General features: G+C 51.7%; 1 protein-coding gene and 1 long non-coding RNA gene across 4 annotated transcripts; both read left to right on the forward strand.

Annotated features, from left to right (window-relative positions):
* The first annotated feature begins 8,386 nt into the window (after positions 1-8,386).
* Positions 8,387-11,887, forward strand: LOC120673251 (selenium-binding protein 2-like). 3 transcript variants are annotated; one of them, XM_039954010.1, is made up of 8 exons: positions 8,387-8,511; positions 8,623-8,821; positions 9,319-9,514; positions 9,626-9,853; positions 10,116-10,347; positions 10,671-10,778; positions 10,867-11,139; positions 11,432-11,887. In XM_039954010.1, the coding sequence occupies exons 2-8, from the start codon at positions 8,665-8,667 to the stop codon at positions 11,714-11,716; spliced, it is 1,479 nt and encodes a 492-aa protein (XP_039809944.1). In that variant the 5' UTR covers positions 8,387-8,511; positions 8,623-8,664; the 3' UTR covers positions 11,717-11,887. The 3 variants fall into 3 exon arrangements, with proteins under 3 accessions (XP_039809944.1, XP_039809943.1, XP_039809945.1); XM_039954011.1 differs by having other exon boundaries at positions 8,446-8,515; XM_039954009.1 differs by having other exon boundaries at positions 8,441-8,821.
* A 1,200-nt stretch (positions 11,888-13,087) lies between these two features.
* Positions 13,088-14,285, forward strand: LOC120674023. The gene is made up of 2 exons (XR_005674949.1): positions 13,088-13,133; positions 13,204-14,285. It is a non-coding gene; the product is annotated as an uncharacterized LOC120674023 (long non-coding RNA).
* The last annotated feature ends 219 nt before the right edge of the window (positions 14,286-14,504 follow it).

Below are 14,504 nucleotides of genomic sequence, written 5' to 3' on the forward strand. Positions count from 1 at the left end.
CCTGCAATGCTTCGCGACGGGCTTCTCGTGGTCGTGGCGTGCGAATTGACTTCGGGTGTTGTGGCAGAGACTAGCTGAATCGGACGCGGCGACAATGGAGGTGGCGGTGGGAGGACGAGCTGGGCGCGCAGGACGAGGACGAAGCGCGCGGGATGAGGGATGGTGAGTGGAGGGACTCGTGAAAGATGGCTAACGGAGGGGCAGTATACCAATCTAGATAGCGAGCAGTTGATTTTGGAGAGAACGTTGGATGCGATTTTTATCCCAATTTTACTATTTTTAGTTAGTCTATTTGTTTTACATAAGCTCTTGGACGTGCTCTGCGGTCAGCTTCCCTCGTGATCCTGCAGCATCTTCTTTATTCTGTAGCAGTGGAGCTGATTAAAATCAACTTGCTGATTCCATCTGCCATTAGCAATTTGTTGCCCCCAGGCTGTCAGATAATCGTTCCCAGAAACCACAAACTACTTTGCGATCTGAATAGCATTTTCGAAGTACAGCTTCAGTTCTTCATCTAATCTGATATTATCGTGCTACACTAGGATGATAATGTATGTACGTTTACTCTCTGCGCTACATGCTTGCTAACAATACCACGACAGAAAAGGATCAGTAAATAAAGGACAGAAACAATTCAGTGCAATACTCTCAACTTTACCGATTTCTGATTGTGTATAGCTGGGGAATCTCTCTCCTCATCATCTGAGTAATTGAAGAGACATCTTGTACATTGATAGACATATGGTACACAATCCCCCCTCGATTTTCAATTACTCTAACATGCGCAACATGTTTTCCAATTATTTTTTCACCAATCCCCCCTATTGTCCTACTAATACTATAGAATACTGAATATATTATCCGCATGAAGGTTGTAACACCCTGCCCGGATACTCCGGACATAGAGTTACTAGTTCATGTAATTGTTGTTCTCTGGGCCCCACAATCATTTAAATAGAAAATATCACTCCCTCACTCTCACTCTCTCCCGTTACCTCTCTCTCCCTCACCCCCCTCACGAGCTCTCCCTCTCCCCAAATCCCAAACTCCAAATCCCCCACCCCGAATCGATCCCAAGAGCAAGGAGACTTCGAATCCGCGTGGAGGGCCATCTTCCCCACGTATTCCTTCCCGGGGTGCCCTCGGTTCCAAGTTCTTCGCGCGGAGAAAAGCTCATCCTAGGTATTCAAACTTGTGCCGCCCCAATCTATGTTTCTAGGAGGTTCTAAGTGATTTCTTTTGGTCAATCAACTCTATATGCATCCCTCAACTAGGATCTAAAAGGGTTTTGATTTTGGTGGGTTGGTTTTGTCAAAATCAAGATTTCAGTTTTTGGGGCGAAAATGCTGTCAAGCCCGGAGACTCCGGGTATAAGCCCGGATACTCCGGGTTTTGAACACTCCGGGCGAAACTCCAGGTATAAGCCCGGATACTCCGGGTTTGGGATACTCCGGGGGAAACTCTGGGTATAGGCCCGGAAACTCCGGACTTGGGGGTCCAGATACTCCGGGCATTCGTCCGGATACTCCGGATTTTTGGGGAATGTTATGGACCAGGGAGTACAATTTTTGTGTAAATTACTTGTGGTTGCATCTATTCATTGGCTATTTTAAGATTGCAACCCATGCATGCATTCTCATATCATTATGCATACGTATAGCAGCCGCGGTGTCGCGGGACTTCTAGGGTACCCACAGCCGGGTGGCGGAACGCACCCGCCTATTCCCAGAGAGGGAGTGCTCGGGAAGGTACTAGGCGATTGGCTAATCTAGCTCTGAGATAGGCACATAAGAACACACGATCTAAAGTGGTTCGGGCCGCCGGAGCGTAATACCCTACGTCCACTGGAAGAGGTTTTGATCTCTGTTGTGTATGAATCTATCATCTGCCGGGTCTTGGCTCTCACCCAGCCTGAGTTTTTCTTCTAGCGGGCATCCCCTTTTATAGACCAAGGGGTGCGGATACATAGGACGTTGGGGCCCCGACAAGTGGGCCCAACGTGATTGTGCAGCATACTGCGCAGAGTAGTCAAATGGCTACAGTGGTTATGAATCTTTCCTCCGATACGCTTCCATGCCCTGCTAGCCTTCTGACGAAGGGTGGTCTTCTCTTGTCCTGTCAGCAAGGTGCCCGTTGGGGGAACGTAGCTTGCGGCGTGACCTGTTGAGGCTATTGTGTAGGCGTCATAATGGGTGAAGCCGAGCCGTCGTATCCACCTGTTATAGCAGACTGACAGGCGCGGCGTGGGCGGTGCCAGCAGCCCCACTATGCATCTTGGTAATACGCGATCAATAGTGCCCCCTGGTCAAAGAATCGCCTCGGCTTCCGCTACCTCAATGCGGACGTCCTCCTACCGCAATGAATACAGCGGTAGGTGAACCTTAATATGGAGACCGAGCAGCTTTATATACGAGTTCTGCGTTTGCAGACACGTGGCGGCCCCGGACCACCCCGAGGCGGGGTGTCGATTCCTTCCTGCTTGGCGAGGGGTCCGGTTACTATACCGGGGGTCCGAGACCCCAAAGGGGGTCCGGGATTTCGCGGGGACCTGGACCTCCACGGGAGGTCCGGAGCCTCCGGCTGTTCGGGCTGAGCGTCTGCTTCTTCCGGAACACGTGGTGCTCCCGGACCTTTCCCAATCAGAGGACGGGTCCGGGACCGTTGACGAGTGAACAGGGCTTCCGGACCGCAGTGGTTCGGCTGCTGGACATAGTTAAGAATAACTACAAAGCTCTTCTTGCCTAGACACAGCAAGAGGGGGTACCCCAGTCCTGGGGTACCGACAGTGGCCCCCGGGCCCACCTCGGGAGAGGTACGAACCCGCGGGTGGGGCCTACTATCGTGATGTGTTTCCACGCAAACTTGATTGCGTCGGTGTGCTCATGTCAAGAGCGGGTGCTCCGGACCCCTTGGAGGCCAGAACACCGGTTGCCAGGTCCTGGTATTAGAGTGCTCTCCACAGGGCGTCGAAGGTATAGACTTAGGGTACGGAACCAAGCTAAGCAGCTACACAGACTTCGGATCGCTCGGGGAGCTACACAGACCCGGCTCTTGGCGAGCGGTCTCCGCCGGAGCGGGCCACCGGAGTGGACTTGAGTCGACCGTGGCGAGCGGTCTCCGCCGGAGCGGGCCACCGGAGTGGACTTGAGTCGACCGTGGCGAGCGGTCTCCGCCGGAGCGGGCCACCGGAGTGGACTTGAGTCGACCGTGGCGAGCGGTCTCCGCCGGAGCGGGCCACCGGAGTGGACTTGAGTCGTTGCTGACGATCCGATGAAATATATCACCGGATCTGAGAGTAAAGGTGCGAGAAACCAATCCTTATACTAGAAGGGAGCTCGGGACCTCTAAAGACAGCAGTTCTCGGATACTAGAGTACTTGTAACAGGGTAGTGAAGTACGTAAACTTAGGGTACATTACCAGGCTAAGCTACGCGGAGCTTCTCTACCCCAGGATACGAGTACTACTTCTCCGGAGCAGGTTCTTAGGGGTCCGAACTGCTTTCCAGCTTGAAGGGGTGTCCCCACCTGGCCACAAGCCAGCAACTTAACTTGGATTGTTAGCAATAAAAGGAAGGTTCCGCTTAAGAGGAACGAATAGTTAAACCAAGGCGAATAAATGTAATCAAGGTGGAGCCTAGATAAAACTGAGAAAGAAAATCTCCTTTATTATTGTGGTTGTCACGGTATACATCAGAGGTCAGGATTACGAGGTCGGACCTCTACCGCTCCGGACCGTAGCTTGCCTGTTTGTGCGATAGGGCCAGAGGTCGGGTTTACAAGGTCGGGCCTTGACCGCTCTGGACTCACATGTAGGCGCCACGTTATTACAAAGGAGGAATTTTCTCAGTCCTATTTTAGGAGTAACCTTCGGCTGCATTCTATACAGCATGTCCTTCTCTGATTGGAAGTGGTACCACTACTCCTGGGTTCTTTATGGTCGTCGGAGGTGAAGGCGCCCTGGATGTGCCTGAACTGCATCATCCAGCATCACCTCGGGAGCTCGGGGGGCTACTCCTTGCCTAAGAGCTGTCATATGCTTTAGGTAGCATGAGACAAACTCTTTGGCTTTGAATGGGAGAGGCCCCCCCTGCCGTCGTCGTCTGCCGATGGAAACCAGACGCCCTTGCGCAGCAGAAGGACCGGTACGGGGCGTGGAGAGGTGCGGTCGTTCGCCGGCTTGTCCTTGGTGCTAGCGCCAGGGGCCCCCGCGCCTGGCGGCGGGGCCCTGTCTGCAGCAGCACCAAGCTCCTCGGGCGGTGCTGGCGACGGCAGGACGGCACGGTCAACTTCCTCCGGGATGGCCGTCGGCTCCAGGCTCCATGTTGAGAGAAAGCCTTGAGCCGACGTCATGCCGCTGGAGAGGAAGCATGGCCGTTGCTTGAGAGAAAACCTTGAGCCGACGTAGGGGCGGCAGTGCCCAGCGGCGCCTCCGCTGTGCGTTGCCGCGCCGGCTCTGAGGTGTCGTCGTGGCGACGCACAACAAACGCCGCTGCCGTGCGCCGCCGTACCGTGGGCGTTGGCGCCCCAGTGCCATGGCATGTGGAGTGGGTGACACCCTGCCTTCCTTCATCTTCTCGTTCACCATTGCAGAGGATGAACACAGCCCTAGAAGCCTGAAGATCCAGCCAGCGCCTGACCTCCCCACGGACGGCGCCAAATGTCGCGGGATTTCTAGGGTACCCACAGCCGGGTGGCGGAACGCACCCGCCTATTCCCAGAGAGGGAGTGCTCGGGAAGGTACTAGGCGATTGGCTAATCTAGCTCTGAGATAGGCACATAAGAACACACGATCTAAAGTGGTTCGGGCCGCCGGAGCGTAATACCCTACGTCCACTGGAAGAGGTTTTGATCTCTGTTGTGTATGAATCTATCCTCTGCCGGGTCTTGGCTCTCACCCAGCCTGAGTTTTTCTTCTAGCGGGCATCCCCTTTTATAGACCAAGGGGTGCGGATACATAGGACGTTGGGGCCCCGACAAGTGGGCCCAACGTGATTGTGCAGCATACTGCGCAGAGTAGTCAAATGGCTACAGTGGTTATGAATCTTTCCTCCGATACGCTTCCATGCCCTGCTAGCCTTCTGACGAAGGGTGGTCTTCTCTTGTCCTGTCAGCAAGGTGCCCGTTGGGGGAACGTAGCTTGCGGCGTGACCTGTTGAGGCTATTGTGTAGGCGTCATAATGGGTGAAGCCGAGCCGTCGTATCCACCTGTTATAGCAGACTGACAGGCGCGGCGTGGGCGGTGCCAGCAGCCCCACTATGCATCTTGGTAATACGCGATCAATAGTGCCCCCTGGTCAAAGAATCGCCTCGGCTTCCGCTACATCAATGCGGACGTCCTCCTACCGCAATGAATACAGCGGTAGGTGAACCTTAATATGGAGACCAAGCAGCTTTATATACAAGTTCTGCGCTTGCAGACACGTGGCGGCCCCGGACCACCCCGAGGCGGGGTGTCGATTCCTTCCCGCTTGGCGAGGGGTCCGATTACTATACCGGGGGTCCGAGACCCCAAAGGGGGTCCGGGATTCCGCGGGGGCCTGGACCTCCACGGGAGGTCCGGAGCCTCCGGCTGTTCGGGCTGAGCGTCTGCTTCTTCCGGAACACGTGGTGCTCCCGGACCTTTCCCAATCAGAGGACGGGTCCGGGACCGTTGACGAGTGAACAGGGCTTCCGGACCGCAGTGGTTCGGCTGCTGGACATAGTTAAGGATAACTACAAAGCTCTTCTTGCCTAGACACAGCAAGAGGGGGTACCCCAGTCCTGGGGTACCGACACGCGGCAGAGGAGGTCGTATACGAGGTGGTTGCGGAGCCACAGGAGCCCCAGAGGCAAGCCCCGCAGCAGGAGGATCGTGGGGAGTCGGCCCAAAGCCCCACTCACCCCAGTGTTGAGCAGCAGGCGCAAGGCAAGCCCCGGTGCACATCCTTTTATTTCAAATTATGACATATATATTTATGTTTCTATTACTTGTGCATTAGGTTCAGGAATTGTTTGGAACTCTAGGTATGATCCCTAGGTTTCCTCGAGTTATACTAGTATGTAGAGGACGATAGAAATGCTATGCTTAATATAACTCGGTAGAAGACGAGTGATTTCGGGTCACTCGCGAGATATAGGGTATTTTATTTATTTTGAATATGTGGAATATTGAATTAGGTAAGAAAGGAAAAGAATTTAGAGACCGGGCGGGGAAAAGTTAGCCCCGTCTGTGTCGGTTAAGGACCGTTCGTTGTTTGGCCCTGTGATTGAGTTTGAACAGTACTAACCGCATACCGGGAGTAGGAGGTAGTCAAAACCAGTAAGCCGAGTACTACTTTGCTTCGAAAGTACAGGAACCCGCACCCAACTCCTGGGGCGAGTCGAGTAGTCACGGAGAATTGGGATGCATATGTTTATTTTTTGTGGTCTCACGTTGAGCTCGGCTGACCATATGTCGTTGGGCTGGTTCCTGTAGTTAGAGGCGAGGAGGGGAAATGTTGGTGCGTGGGGTCCGACGGGGCTTTTGCGTGCCGTGTTGGTTAGGTCCATCTTGCAAGGTTAAAACGGATCGATTCGCCGTCAGTCGCTCTCGGATATGAGCACATTGATCGCAGCACCGCATCGTAGTAATGATATATGGAATTTTAAGTGATGTTTGGAAATGACTATCATGAATTATTATCCCATGTTTGTCATGATTTGATTAGCAGGTGCAAATACTAGTTAATGATTTTTGTACATTAAATTTGGAGCTAAAAGTGGAAAAATAAGGATTTATTTTAGAAGCTTTTTATGCAAATTAACCACCAGCCAGAAAGCTTTGCATGTCTAGATATGTGGGCTAAGTTATACCCACTGGTCGGGTAAGCCTTGATGAGTATTAGTATACTCAGGGTTTGTTGCCACAATTATTATTTCAGGACACCCGAACGTCGATTTCTGCCCCTATTACGTTAAATTCATCCGCAGAGATATAGAGGGGTGGGAAGTGGAGGAGAGAGACCCTTAGGCTAGGGCTTTGTCGAGTTGTACACTTGGGGCTGAGTGTGCAGCCTTTCTGTTTTGCGCAGACCGGTCTGACCGGTCCGTGGGACCGGTCTGACCGGTAGGGTCGGTAGGTAGTGCTGACCGGTCCGACCGGTTGGGAGCACCGGTCTGACCGGTCTTGATGGATCAGAACTGATGTGAGCTAGAGTAGTTGTATGATCTTTATATTCGACTTCAGTCATATCCATTGTAAAAGTTAGTCTTGTAAATTATTTATGTATTTGAACTCAACTTGTAAAAATTAAATATCTCGTGTCGTGATCACTCTCGTATTTTAAGCATAAAATAGTGTGAGAATATTTAGAACCCGTTGAGTTCTGATCCGCCGATCAGTGGCTCGCCGCCTCCTACATAAGATAATGATAATGTGGGCACGGCCCATATATGCATACTATATTCCTCGGGCAGCAATGCAAAGCTCATGACAAAGTCCCTTGAGACATGAGCAAGCTTGCAAGCGTCTGCGATCAGCTCCGTCAGATCCGCCCTGATCTGTCAGTGGCATCTTGCGTGCAGCCATCTTCCTCTTGCAGTCTTGCGCCGGCGCCATGCTATGCTTTGCAGGATTTGTGCTAGAGAACTGAAGGTGTGGGATGACAGTTAACGGGTGTGATTTGTTGTCTGACGTGTTCTGGGAGTCCTTAATCTTATCTGCCAATCCTATCCATGATCCGTCTACTGATGATAGGATATGTTCTGAATGGTCTGACGCCCTTTAGCGTTTCCCCTGCTTTGACTAAAAGGATGTTCAGAATTCAGATAAAGCACCTTCGCAAAAAAAAAAAAATTTCAGATAAAGCAGCGCAACGCAGGGGCGGAAGCAAGAAGCAAGCGAGTTCGTGAAACCAGTTGACTGTGCAGCGTCCTACTTTTGTTTCGGAATTCGGAGTCAAATTCACCTGATCGCGACGGCACACTCATTGTTCAGAAAGCGTCCAAGTGCAGATGACACCAGCTGTGACGCTGAACCCATGCCACGACAGTGGAAATCAGCTGCTGGCCCAGTCCAGCCACCCGGGAGGAAGGACCAACACGCCCTGACGTGGATCCGAGCAACGCGACGGTATTCGCTAGGAAAAGTTGCTCGGAAATGGCCGTGCACGCGAGAGGGTAAGCCCACGGGCGGGCCACCGCGCCCCGCTCCGGCCGGCGTCGCGCTCTCGCGCGGTCGCGGTGGCATCGGCCGTGTCGTTTCGCCCGGGATGGCTGCTAGCCCGGCGTCGCCTTCCGTTCCCGTGCGTCGCAGCGGTGGATCCCACCTCCCCGCATTATCGTCCAGATACGACGGCCATCCCACCCACCTCCACGCCGTGGGGCCCAGGTTCACGCAGCCTTCTCTCCCCGTCCGCACGGATCGCGGCGCGCAACCAACGGCACTATAATTGGCCGGCCCACCCTGCCCTGTGCCCACCCCCCTCCTCACCAAACTCTGGAACGCGAGCACACAAGTCATCTCCTCACCTCCCTCTTGTCTGGCTCGCGCGAGTGAGTGAGCAGCTTCGCTTCCTCGTCTTCCTCATCTCCGGCGCTCCGGTGGCCGAGATCCTGGTCCAGCAGAGCTGACCGGAAAGGCTGCGTTCGTTCTGTTCTCTGCAGGCGGTTGGTGCGCGACCTGAGAGCACCAGGGGCGGCGAGAAGATGGCCGGAGCAGCGGCGGTCGACGTGCCGGCGCCGGCGGCGGCCAACGGCGGGGCGTGCTGCCACGCCGCGAAGGGGCCCGGGTACGCGACGCCGCTGGAGGCCATGGAGAAGGGCCCGAGGGAGAAGCTCATCTACGTCACCTGCGTCTACAACGGTGAGCTTGCTTCCTGCGTAACCCCATCCGTCGTCCTGCCACAAGCCATGAATGGAAGGATCATGGAGATACTGACATACTACACATCACTCATCACCATACAGGCAGATCTTGGAGGATTAATCGGGTTTTTATAGCACCTCTAATAGAGCGTTAGCAGTTCTTAAATACGGGTTGTTAGGATGGAAAGGCAGAAAGCGACCCTTCAAAATTAACCTGAAATTAAGTCAAGACAAAGAAATATTCTGTACGAGTGGTCCTGTGTATGTTTTCATAATTTAAGACTGTCTATTAGTTTCCGATATCATAATTTAAGACTATTAGTTTCCGATATCATAATTTAAGACTGTCTATTAGTTTCGGTTACTGGCAGAAGTTCACATGGTTTCTGCCTTGGGAATTTCTTAAGACCACAGAAACCCCGTGATAATGAAGAGAGCTGTGAATCTTGCAATGTAACGGGGTTTTTGTGCTTACGAGTATGTATTATTGTGCAGGCACAGGCATTAACAAGCCAGATTACCTTGCGACGGTGGATTTGGATCCCAACTCTCCTACATACTCCCAAGTGATCCACAGGCTCCCGGTGACCCACATTGGCGATGAGCTGCATCACTCTGGCTGGAATTCTTGCAGCTCCTGCCACGGCGATCCATCAGCGGAACGCCGCTTCTTGATCCTGCCTTCATTGCTGTGAGTATCAAATGGAGATGACCACATTTTTGGATGAATGAATTAATTGACTTGCTGGAGTGCTGATACGCAGAACTGAATTTTTGATGTGGCTTGGATGGCTATCTGCAGGTCAGGTCGTGTGTATGTTGTTGACACTGCTACAGACCCGAGAGCGCCGTCCTTGCATAAGGTGGTCCAGGCCGAGGACATTGCTGAGAAGACTGGACTTGGGTTTCCTCACACATCGCATTGCCTTGCATCTGGTGACATTATGATATCTTGCCTTGGGGACAAGGAGGGGAATGCAGCCGGCAATGGCTTCCTCCTGTTGGATTCAGAGTTTAATGTCAAAGGGCGGTAAGTTCTTTTCACGATATAGGCACATTGATGTGGAAAAATAACATGCGACTAGGGACAATTACAGAGCATAACCAATTATATGCAGTAAAATATGAGCAAACAAGATCCATACTTGTATAATTTACTATGGATGTAGGGTGCTCTGAAATGGCAGCTCATGCATGACAAATTGTTACATGACAATTGACAAGATAAACAGACAGATTCATAATGTTGTTCTTAGTGTCTTGATTAATGATTAGATCTTTTCTACTTGTAGTTGGGAAAAGCCAGGTCACAGCCCCTTGTTTGGCTATGACTTCTGGTACCAGCCTCGTCACAAGACGATGATCAGTTCAACATGGGGAGCCCCTGCAGCCTTCAGGACAGGTTTCAATCTTCAACATGTCCAGGATGGTCTCTACGGAAGGCATCTTCATGTGTATGACTGGCCTGGTGGTGAGCTCAAGCAGACCCTTGATTTAGGAGACACGGGACTTCTTCCCCTTGAGGTAATATAATGTTAAAAATGCAGCAACTACTGTCGGAATAGGTTTCCTCAGACCATTTTTTTTACTTTTGAGATGTCTTTGTTTCCTGTAAATGCTACCAGAATAGTCGCGCTTGTAGTATTCTTCCAGGGGCGGTTTTAACCAACTCATCTGATACCTGCAGCTGGAGGCTGACATGCCCCAGTTTTGTAATGCGTGATTAAAACTCTCCTTGCCAGTTTTAAAAAAAATGGGACTTCTACACCGCTTCTTAAGTGCAGTTTGTCTAAAACAGCAATTCTGTAAAACAACTGGTTACAATTCTCTGTTTGTTTTTCCTTCAGGTGAGGTTTTTACATGACCCATCAAAGGACACTGGTTACGTTGGATGTGCTTTGACAAGCAACATGGTTAGATTTTTCAAAACTGCAGATGGATCATGGAGCCACGAGGTTTGCCCATGCTACATGCTAAAGTTTTTCTTCCCACCTAATAACTTGATTTCCAACTCTCTTACACTTCCTATGATCATGTTTGTAGGTTGCTATCGATGTAAAACCACTGAAGGTCCGCAACTGGATTCTGCCAGAAATGCCAGGATTGATAACTGATTTTGTTATTTCTCTTGATGACCGCTATCTCTACTTGGTCAATTGGCTTCATGGGGATATCAGGCAGTACAACATTGAGGACCCTGCCAAGCCTGTCTTGGCGGGACAAGTATGGGTTGGTGGGCTTCTTCAGAAGGGCAGCGATGTCGTCTATGTTACTGATGATGGCCAAGAAGAACAGTATAATGTGCCCCAGGTCAAGGTAATTTCTCCCCTCGGAACCTTCTTAATTGAGAAGTGTAATTTGGTTGTTGCACATGGTGAATTGTAAGCTAATGAAGTGTGAAGTACCAAAGAATACACAGCATCTATCTTGCCACACTGGATTTGCATTGTCAGTTGTCATGTTCAAAAGCACACTTTATCTTCATTGAAATCTAGCACACTTGAATCTTACTGAAGATATTCTTTCTAAATATACTGAGGAGGAAAACACTACGGGACAAGATTGTTGAGAATAAGATAATCTAATTTACTATGTGTTCTATAATCAGGGGCATCGACTTAGAGGTGGACCTCAGATGATTCAGCTGAGCTTGGATGGCAAGAGGATATATGTAACCAACTCACTTTTCAGCCGTTGGGATGAGCAGTTCTATGGTGATGATCTTGTCAAGAAGGGCTCCCACATGCTGCAGATCGATGTTGACACTGAGAAAGGAGGACTGGCTATCAACCCCAACTTCTTCGTAGATTTTAGCAAGGAGCCTGATGGTCCTGCCTTAGCCCATGAGATGAGATATCCTGGTGGGGACTGCACGTCTGATATATGGATCTAAGGTCATGGATTGGCATAATAGTCTGCTGGGGGTCCTTGTTGTATGCACTGTAATTAAGATGGTATTATACAGTGTTTCATCTTGTACTGTGACTACTGCCACTGGAATAAGCCATGGTTTCATGAGAGCTTGAGCTTAATAAAAGATGTCTCGGTTCTGAATTTCTGATTCTACCGCCCGCTTTAAAGTCTGATATTGTGTGTATGGCTGGGCATTCGGGTAGCCCGAAAATTTCGGGTCGGGCTTTTCGGGTATTTGAAATTTCGGGTTTTGAAAATCGATACCCGAAATTTGCCGGAAATAACAAAAACCCGACATTTCGGGTACCCGAAAATTCGGGTTCGGGTTCGGGTAATACCCGAACTACCCGATATCAAGAGGGCCGATAATGGCTCGCCGCGCCGCCGCCGCCATGAACTCGGAGCCGCGCGCTCGCCCGTCGCTCGCCGAGCAGTGCCCGCGGGGGCCTCTGCACGCCACCGCAGCCGCCACGCGCCCACGGTGGCCTCTGCCACCGCCACCGCGGCCGGGATCCGCTCGCCCCGCGCCGCTTGGAGCAGGGGAGGCTGGCCCCACCCCACGCCCGCGCCGGCCGGTGCAGCTCCTCCCTCGGCCCGGCGTAGGTGAGGAGGCCGCAGCTCCTCGCCCGTCGGCCCGGCGCAGAGGGAGCCGGTGAGGCGGCTGCCCCGGCGGCCACTGCGGCGAGGGCGAGATCCGAAGCTGCGCTGGCTCGCCTGCTCGCCGAGGAGGGAGAGGAAGGAGCGGGAGGCGCCGGATGCCTCCATGGATCCGGTCGGAGAAGAGGAGAGGGAGGGCCGGCACTGGATCAGGCCGCCGGGGGTCGCCGCGAGCAAGGGGGTCGCCTCGAGCTGCACCGTCGGAGGAAGCAGGCCGCGGTCGCGTGCGGTGGCGCGGTTATGGCGGCCGGCGGGTGAGGGGCGGTGGCGCGGTGAGCCGGTGACGGCGGACGGAGCACGAGGGGCGGACGGGCGACTCGCGACTCGCGAGGGGGCGGCTGGGCACTGTGGCCTGTGGCGGCGTGACTGGGGTGGGGCGGTGGGGGACGGGGGGTGCCGGGGTGGGGTGGGTGGGGCGCTGACCGCTGTGCGTAGGTTAGGGTTAAGAGGATTCATGGGCTGGGCTGGGCTGATTTTCATACAATGAATAAACACATCTATGGGCTGGGCTGATTTCGGGTAGTTCGGGTAATTCGGGTACCGTAGCCCAATACCCGAACTACCCGTAATAATTTCGGGTACCGTGGGTTAGAACCCGAATTGGGGTTCGGGTTTTTTGGGTTCGGGTTTTTCGGGTTCGGGCTCGGGTTTTTCGGGTTCGGGCTTCGGGTTTCGGGTATTTTGCCCAGCCATAATTGTGTGCTCGTGATTTCTAGTAAATCACTCTCATTCGCTTCGTGGTAGATGGCACCCCTCACAACTTTTTTTTTTTTTATCATCACCCCTCACAACTCTGTTATCACACTGCAGGTTTTGCCGAGCTCAGTTGCGCGGGCTTGTAATTCAATCGTTTTGCATTGAGTTACTGCGCTGAAATGGACATGCTTCTGTCAGGGTAGGAAGGAACTCTTAAATAGGGTGATGTCCTGCCCCTGAATCTTTCAGGTCACCGCAGCTAACTGGTAGGAATGAACTCTTAAACAGGGTGATGTCCTGCTCCTGAACCTTTCAGGTCACCGCAGCTAACTGGTAGGAATGAACTCTTAAACAGGGTGATGTCTACCCCTGAATCTTTCAGGTCACCGCAGCTAACGCAACTAGCAGGAGTTTAACAGTGTTAAATAAAGTTTGAATTGTACGGGTGAACTACTTAGAATTATACGGGTGAACTACTGGAGAAAATGCATTGCTACGCAACACATCACATTCGACTATACGCGTATCAACAGCAAAACGGGCATGTATGGGTAGAAGCAGGGGCGAAGCTAGAGCTGGGATGACCCTGGTGCACTGCTTTAACATTGTATTCATTTGCCTATATGTTATGTATATCAATTTTTTTTACAATGGTTGGGGGAGAAATAGACGGCTCACGACATTATTAGTACATCCATTCTTAGGCCCTCCATACCTCCACAGTGTACAAGTGATGCCTGAAAATTAGAAGGGCCCTGCGGCAGGAAACAGGAATTGACGGGATCAGCTGCAGCGTGAGAAAAACTGGGCATTGTCTGTTTGGTTAGCGCGCTAATGGTTAGTGCTAACAATTAGTGCGAAGGAATTTTACTAGTAAATAAAATTTATTTAAAAACCTATTTTAAAGATGGGTGTAATTTCGCCAGACGAATCCAATGAACACAAAGTAACTGGGGACGGACGAGGAAAGGGCGGAATCGGAGGTTGGAGCGAGCACGCGTGAGTAGCTATTGTGCCGGAGAAGAAGCACAGTACCAAAGCTGGGAGGAAGAAGAAATGCTCAAGATTGTCCCATGAAGATCCTATGATATATGCTTATTAGGGAGTTAAAAATTAGGCGCTAGCGCAATAACATGTCCCTGAATATGTATATGTGTTAATATGGGAATTTAAAATAGAAAGATTCTAAATGGCCAGAAGATGAGAGAAATCTAAAGCTTTCGATGCTATATATCAGACAAACATATTGAGGTGTATGGTGCACATTTCATGGCTAGGTGAAGGCACAAAGCACACCTGGTGCCTTAGCATCGTAGATGGATGGGCCACGCGGTCATCGACCTGGTGCACAGGTTTGCTCAAGGGTGGTGCACAAACGGTAAAATATGATACTTACTAGCAAAAACATGCCTCAA

This window comes from Panicum virgatum, chromosome 5N (assembly GCF_016808335.1).
Source record: "Panicum virgatum strain AP13 chromosome 5N, P.virgatum_v5, whole genome shotgun sequence".
Taxonomy (NCBI): domain Eukaryota; kingdom Viridiplantae; phylum Streptophyta; class Magnoliopsida; order Poales; family Poaceae; genus Panicum; species Panicum virgatum.

Bases quoted from the DNA above. Each gene is read 5' to 3' on its own strand.
- LOC120673251 (XM_039954010.1), top strand. From the start codon at position 8,665: ATGGCCGGAGCAGCGGCGGTCGACGTGCCGGCGCCGGCGGCGGCCAAC. The intron at 8,822-9,318 runs GTGAGCTTGCTT...ATTATTGTGCAG, and splicing joins CGTCACCTGCGTCTACAACG to GCACAGGCATTAACAAGCCA. The intron at 9,854-10,115 runs GTAAGTTCTTTT...TTCTACTTGTAG, and splicing joins GAGTTTAATGTCAAAGGGCG to TTGGGAAAAGCCAGGTCACA.